We start from the raw sequence: 8,043 nt of genomic DNA on the forward strand, positions 1-8,043 counted from the left end.
GTTGTTCCAAATGGAATATATGCATGGATTCCATTATAAAATAATCTGTCTCTAACTTTAAAGGACCCAGATAAGTATTTTTGGGTATCAAAATATTATTTTTTCTATTTTGCATGTTATTCCAAAATTAAGGAAGAAGTTGTTGGGTGTGCACCAAAACTTGGTAAAGTATGGTTTGTCAAATTAAGGGGGAGTTTTAACTTGAAAAGAAAATTTTGTTAACTTTTTTTTAACTACTTCTCTTTCTTCCTTAAAGAATCAAATGCAATTTAATTCTTTTTAAGTTACTCAATAAAGAGGAGTATTTTTTTTATCCTGTTTTTATTTATTTATTATGATTCCTAAATTTATTGTATTTTCTATGTTTTGAATCATGTCTTCTGTTTTCCTTTAATAAAAATTATGATAATTGTTATTTATTTGTTTATGACTTATATTCAAGGGAAGTTCTTATATTTAGGGGGAGAAATTTTTGTATATCATACATATCGCCTTTTTAATAATGATAAAAAAGGGTGAGAAATATGTTTAAAGGCTTAATTATATTTATCTTTTGTCTACTTCTTCTTTAGGTTATGTATGAGTTACAGATCAGTACAGGTTACAAAAAGCTTTAAATTAAAAATTTGTTGATCATCATCAAAAAGGGGGAGATTGTTAGTCCATGGGTGATAGTCCATGGGGGACTGTCTTTACCGCTCGATTTTGAACCTAGGAGTTTGCTATGGAACTTCCTAGAATGAGAGTGATAGTCCATGGGGGACTGTCTTCATCGCTCGGATGATAGTCCATGGGGGACTGTCTTCACCGTTGGGGTGATAGTCCATGGGGGACTGTATTCACCGCTCGGGTGATAGTCCATGGGGGACTGTCTTCACCGCTCGAATGATAGTCCATGGGGGACTGTCTTCACCACTCGGATGATAGTCCATGGGGGACTGTCTTCACCGCTCGATTTTGAACCTGGGAGTTCGCTTTGGAATGTTCCTTGAGTTTTGTGGATGGCCCGAACGATTAACTCCGGATTGACCAAATGCGATGTGTTCATGATCTTGTCATATGCCCTGTAAGGCCGATTGGCCGAATGGTTGAATAGTCGAAGTCTTGATGCCATATTGGCTAAGGTATCTAAGGCCTTGGAAGGTCGAGCAGTTGAGGCCGAAGGGTCAATACCAATGAAACCGAATGACCAAATACATGTAAAGCCGAACGACCGAATACGTGTGAGGCCGAATGACCTAATAGTTGAATGGTTGAGCACTTGATGCCAAATTTGGCTAAGTGGTGAGTGCGTCATTGGACCCTAAATAAGTCTTCAATAATATTATAATATTGAATTACGAATAATTATCAAAATATATATATTTTTGAACAAAACCGAATGCGGGCAAGTGCTGAAGCTGCTTGTATGTTGTTAGTGAGTCTTTTCGCAGGTGATGCATCAATCACAAAGGATGCTTTTATATGTTGAGATGGATAACATGAATATTCTAAATGGTTTAGAAGCATAAATTAAATCATATAATATAAAATGAATTTAAGATGGTTATATCAAAATATTTATCTGTAAAGCCGTAGAAGCTTGCTGACGTTGATGGTGAGAGTTTTTTCAATCAGAATCTATATGTAGGGGCCTGGTCGACATGATGATGTTGAGACTGCGTCCTTGTCTAGTTTCTTACGATTTCAGCGGGATGCTGCTCGGTCCCACGGTGGGCGCCAAAATGTTTCGATAGGAATTTGTGTAGACCGAGAGACTAACCTTTCTAATGTGATTTTCCTGCTTTTCAATGCCTGAGTCGCCTACTCAATTTAGTTGTCACCTGCTCCGTCCGATTATCTTCAGTCTTTGTCGCTCGGTTGCCTTCTGGATCGCTCGCCTGCCGACTGCTCTGCTCGATCGTCACCGACTCTAATCAAATGCACTCTTTTGACCGGAGGGGGAGGTACCTTTAAAAGGTGCTTCGACGCTCAAGTTAGGAGTGATTTGATGAACTGTTTATCACAGTTGAATATTTAAGTCCTAATCGGACGTAAGTAGAACATACTGGAGTGTGAGTTGAACGTACCTGACTTTTGGCCCTGTCATTATATTTATAAGTGTTTCATAGATCAAATAAAAACAAACTTACCTGGAGATTCGGTTAGTTACTCATAAACGGCTTATCAATATCTCTAATGAGAAATCTTTGATTATTTTATTGTTTGCTGGACTGTTTGGCCCAATAATAACTTGAACGTTGGCCCAATTAGGGTCTAAAATTGTTGATGCGACGAATGGACCGAATAGCCCTGAGTGGATGGACTGAACGGTCCATACTATATACCATACATTTAGGAATTAGATTTTAAAGATTAAATATCTTTAACCGTAAATATTTCCCTCATCATTAAATACATATTTACAAGTAATCAATTTTAATGTAGAATTAGAAATAATAATTAATGGCATCAATATTAAGTAAACTAAATATTTAGAATTAAATTTTCAAAATTAAATTACCTTTTGGAATAAATTTCTCTCTTAACACTTACCTTAATTAAATTATCATCTTTATAAATAATGTTACGATCAAATTATAAATTACTCATCACTTAAAATTTTCCTCCACTAACGCTAAAAGGATTCTCTGCCTTCAATATTATCTTTCTTTGTTAATTTCTTAATCACATTCTGTTGTGAAACATGTTTGAGCCTAATATACACACAATGGTAATAAGAGGAATGACCATTGATTCCAATTACGTAATAGATGCTTTGTAAATCGAATGATATATGGAATGACATAACACCATGGACTTCAACATCAACCTAGTTACTCTAACAATTTCATTCGGAGTAAGTATTTGGCTTTGGTTTGGTATCCAAATCTTCCAATCTCCTATGTAAAAGGTAAAATGTCTACCTTTCTTTCTCTACTTTTTCTGTTTTGGTTTTTTTTTATAAAGTATTCATGTATACAACCATTACTCTACCAGTTTTGATTGAAGAGTCCTGTAATTTTATGATATTTTCTTTAAATTCTTGATTTGGTCTTTTAATAGTTGATCATTTTCTACAGCTCCACCTCCTAGTGCTAATGTAAGCTCATTAGAAGAGAATACAAGAATGGGTCTCCGAAGAAGAAGACACCACCACAGATTTCTCCATCGGCAATACCGTGCGTAAAAGATCAGACGTCACTCCAACTTTCATTCCTACATAACTGCTTCACCATATAAAGTTCAAAAAACAACAAATGTTTCAAGAAGTTCTTCAATGCCCATACAAAGTGCACCTAATAGAGACAACATGCATAATCTTCATCCTCCTGTGTTTCGTGTATTATGTCATTCTTTTTACTTTTAAAAATTCTTAGTTCTTAGAAGCCTACTTTCTTTATCACGTATCATTCTCTTTTCTTGTGCAGGAATTTTCTTCATATATGCTCATAGACACTAATGACATTTCATACGAGACACATTATAATGTGCTGGACTTTCCTTCATTATGTGACCCTCATAGTGATATGCGTTTGGACATTGATGGCATGTCATATGAGGCAAGTATACTATATATGTATAGTCTAATGTTTTTTTCTATGCATACTAAAATCTTAGTGAGTATGAAAAAATTTAAATTGCTAACAGTTTGAAATTGGACAACATGAGCTTCTTGAGTTAACTGAATGGATCAATGACAACTCAGAAAGGGGTTTGTGAGAAGACATTATTGCAAGACATATGCAGACAAAAAGTTATCTACTATTGGAGAATTTGGGGATCAGGAATATGATATTTGCATAAAATGCCAGGTATGAAATATAACATGTATATTTTACATTTTATAAGGTACTAGTTTATTTGTCTTTCTAATGTAATAGATTGAGGTTATTCATTAAAATTTGATATATTAAAAATATGTTTTACTCTTTCTCATATTAATTGGAATGCTTGTGCATGATTTCACAGGATGAATATAAAAATAAAGAAGAGATTGAAATTCTTCAATGCAAACATGAATATCATGCAGAGTGTATAAAGAGATGAGAAAAATGTTTGTTTCATGTGCAAATCAAAAGGATTGACTAATTGAATAAATACGAAAAATTAAAACTACATAATTCATTATTTTAGTATATTCATATTTTATTTTGAATTAACTAATACATATTTCAAACATAGTTGTAAGAGTGAAAAACTCATTATTTACTATTTTCATGAACAATTACATTTATCATGTTATATTGTTGTTTAAATATTAACCTTGAAAAATTACATTCTTAATATTTTTTTTTTATTTTTCATTAATGGCTTATTTTCAAGTGCATAATATAAAGAACTGGTTTAGTTCTTGACAATGTTTAGCTTTTCTTGTTGTGTCAATATATCATACATTAAATGGTATTAATGCGATTGCGTTTTTTAAATAAAATTATAATCAAATTACTTGACAAGAAACAAAAAAGTCATTATTAATCATTTTCATTACTTTCTTAAATCTTATAATGTCTATTAATTTTTTCTTTTAATAATTAGAATTAGAATTATATATGGGACTTATGAAACTGCAAATATTTGGCTTTCAAAAGTGGTAATAATAAATTATAACGTAATATTTCATTAACAATATTAATTTAAACAAACAATTATTTAAAAATAAATCTTTTTAAAAATATATTAATTGAAATATAGAGGTCAAGGTATACCAGTAAAAGGTATTATTATCTCGTTTTAATTTCTATTCAATATGTTAATTTGAAATATACATCCAAATAAAATGAAAAATTTTATAAAACAAACTAGACCACCCTCGGAATTTTCAAATTTTTAATAATTGTTTTATTTTGTATATAAAATAATAAGGAAGTGAGATTATTATATAATAAAATATAATGAAAATTAAGTTTTATTGTTATAATGATTATTATTAAAATAATTAAGTAAAGATTTTCAAAATTATATTGTTTTGAAAATAAAGATTTTCCTATTTAGCTATCTTTCTCTATATATATTCCATGTTAGAGTAGATTTACAAATATCACAATTCTTACAACATTTTCATCGCATTCAAAAACAGTAAACACCGACGGTCTTTCTTTGTTATTTTTTTCATCACATCTTTCTAGTTGGTTTGAAACATGTTTCAGTCTAATATGCATGAAATGGCACAACACCATGCACTTCACCATCAACCTAATGCAAGGTATACTGAAATTAGCTTACCACGCTTTGGCTCACGAGGATCTATGATTGTGGCTCACTCTAACAATTTTCTTCGAGGAAACTATTTAGGTGATCAAGATTTTCACTTTAACCGTAACAATGGTGATAGCGTTCATGTTTTGATTTGGTACACTACAAGAAAAAATTGAATTACATACTGCCAAAATCCATATATAAAGTCCAAAATCCATATATATATATATATACTTAATACGGATTAGATACAGGCAAAAGTTTGTATATAAAACTATCATAGCTAGGGTTATATACGAATATATCCATATATAATTGTTTTAGAAGAGCTGAATAAATACCCTGCATGTAGCAGTTCCCCTAAACCTGCACAATTCATACAAGCAGACCTGGACATTATATGTACATTCACAATTCATAGAAGCAGACCTGGACATTATACATTGCACATTGACATATAAAACCAATAAGCTTTTCACATACACTTAATCCACAAAAGAAACATTGTACATGAATACATAAATATTGTTTACATCAATATAAGTGCAAGATTAAACATTAGGCAAGTTCATAAACTGGTACTGGTTCTAAATAAGTTTAAGAGTAATGGAAATAAGTTCTATAAAATGCCTAATAATCCATATAACCATCATTTCCATCTTGTGGTTGTTGATATGGTGGTTGCTGGTCTGGAGGTTGTTGTTCTAGTTGGACATCATTGGGTGCTTGATTTTGAACTTGAGGATTTTGGAGGTTGAAAAAGTCTTGTGCAGCTACAGTTGTCGAAGGCGGAAGGAATGGTAGGATGACACCAATAAAGCCTTCAAACTTTTGAAGTTGCTGACCATATTGTTGTAATTGTGATTTAAGGTTAACAATTTCTTCTGAATTTTGTTGTTGAGTAGAAGAAGATGCCTATGTCTGTTGGATGTAATTATCAACACAGTCATCTTGGGAACTGACATTTCCAATGCCATATACGCGTCCCTTGTATTTTCCACTAGCAGCCTCTAAGCAACACCGGTTTCTTAATCTTTCCTCCTCCGCTAGGTCTAGAGGACTACATGCTAAGGCACCAACAAATGTAGTCTCAAATCTTATTTGAGAAAATTTTGCTTGAAATTGTTCCTGTTAAATGAATAAATATTATCATTAAACGTAAGGTTTAAAAACCTCATACATAATAGACAATGTATAATGTGATAGAGTTAGTAGAAACTAACATGGGTCCGCCTAAACCTTTCGTCAACAAATTCCCCTGTTGATTGATGAATATGTATCTGCTGAAATATTTCATCAACATGCACTGACCGACCAAGCTCTTGTGACTGCAAACAAAATGAGTTGTTAATACATATATGTAAATTTTATGATTACAAATTTAAGAAATAAAATGTACAAGTTACATACCAAACGAATAGCATGCTCATGCACGCTAATAGATCTTCTAGTGTGCAAATAGCCACCCTTTTCAGATGTCCAATTCTTCTTTTCCGTTTCACACTTTTGTCTATAAAGTGGCATGTTCCACTTTTCCAGAAGACCATTCCAAGTATCGTCCCCCAGCCAATCAGGTTTCTTTCCCTGAGTTCTAGCTTTTTTATACATCTTTGAGAGTCTATGAGATGCCTTGGTGTGAAATTTTTTTGTACCTTTTCTTCATCTTCAGGCTTCCATGAAACCTTTCTCTGTTATATTAGAAAAGTGTAAAAGGCAATATATTCATAATAAAATTGATTTACACATAAAAAGAATAGTTGCTCAATGTAAAAGGATTAGGATTGAAAAGTGTGTACCTTAAAACAGTCAAAGAAAACATCTCGGGCTGGCTTAGGGATTTGTCCCCATGTTAGCCATGGCTCATCAAACTGTTGCTTGATGGTGGTTGTGATTGCCTTCGATGCAGTTTTTGTAGGATAAAACCTAAACCAAAATTAAACTCAAACATTAGAATAATACATCAATGAGTTGTCTATATATATATATATATATATATATATATATATATATATATATATATGTATGTATATATATGTATATATATATATATATTAATGGAGTTAAAAATTTTTGTTACCCTCCTCCAACGGGTGTAATCATGGGACGACTGTTTGAACATTCTTCGACGTCATTGGTGGCTGAACTGGAATGTGGATCTGCATCCACTGTACTAGGTGATGGTGCAATATTTGTGGGAGTTGATGGGTTAGAACCAACATTGAGAGAGAGTGATGCCATTCGATCAGTAGGCACTTGGTATGGAGTGGGTGTCAAGCCAAGCACTTGTAATGGAGGTGGAAGAGATGTACAAATGGAGGTAGGTGTAGATGTAGGAACTTGATGTGGAGTGGGAGTCAAGCCAGGAACTTGTAATGGAGGTGGGACAGATCTACCAGTGGAGGTAGAGGTAGGTGTAGTTGGTTGACTGCTTGAACCAATTTCATTATTGAAACGTGTCATCAACTTGACTACATAAGATTTCTTCCCCTTCCCCTTACTAGATTTTCCTAAAGGTGGAAAAGGAGGGCCAAAACCATCTGCCATATTCTTGAACATAATATATATTTTTATACAATACAAGAAAAGAAAATTTAGAAATAGTACAATCAGAGATAAAAATATGTGACAATGTTGCATAACAAGATGAAGGTGAAAATGGAGGATTCAATTCTCAAATGATGGTGCAATGATGGAATTAAGAGTGTAAACAAGATTCAATCAACAAGAGAAATATGTTGCACTGGTCATAATGTAAATTACATGCCAGAAACATAAAATCACAAATGAAACCAAATCATATGTAGTCAAAGGGACCTAATGATTCACAGTTCTAATGATTGAAAAATTTGACTACTACATGTTAAG

General features: G+C 32.7%; 1 protein-coding gene across 1 annotated transcript; it reads right to left on the minus strand.

Moving 5' to 3' along the window:
- Positions 1 to 5,808: 5,808 nt before the first annotated feature.
- On the minus strand, positions 5,809 to 7,722 carry LOC108339117 (uncharacterized). The gene is made up of 7 exons (XM_017576264.1): positions 7,256 to 7,722; positions 6,975 to 7,101; positions 6,831 to 6,866; positions 6,589 to 6,762; positions 6,402 to 6,506; positions 6,142 to 6,306; positions 5,809 to 6,018 (listed from the first exon to the last, which is right to left on the minus strand). Exons 1-7 carry the CDS (start codon positions 7,720 to 7,722, stop codon positions 5,809 to 5,811), a joined length of 1,284 nt encoding a protein of 427 aa, XP_017431753.1.
- Positions 7,723 to 8,043: the final 321 nt, after the last annotated feature.

This window comes from Vigna angularis, chromosome 5, assembly GCF_016808095.1.
Source record: "Vigna angularis cultivar LongXiaoDou No.4 chromosome 5, ASM1680809v1, whole genome shotgun sequence".
NCBI lineage: Eukaryota > Viridiplantae > Streptophyta > Magnoliopsida > Fabales > Fabaceae > Vigna > Vigna angularis.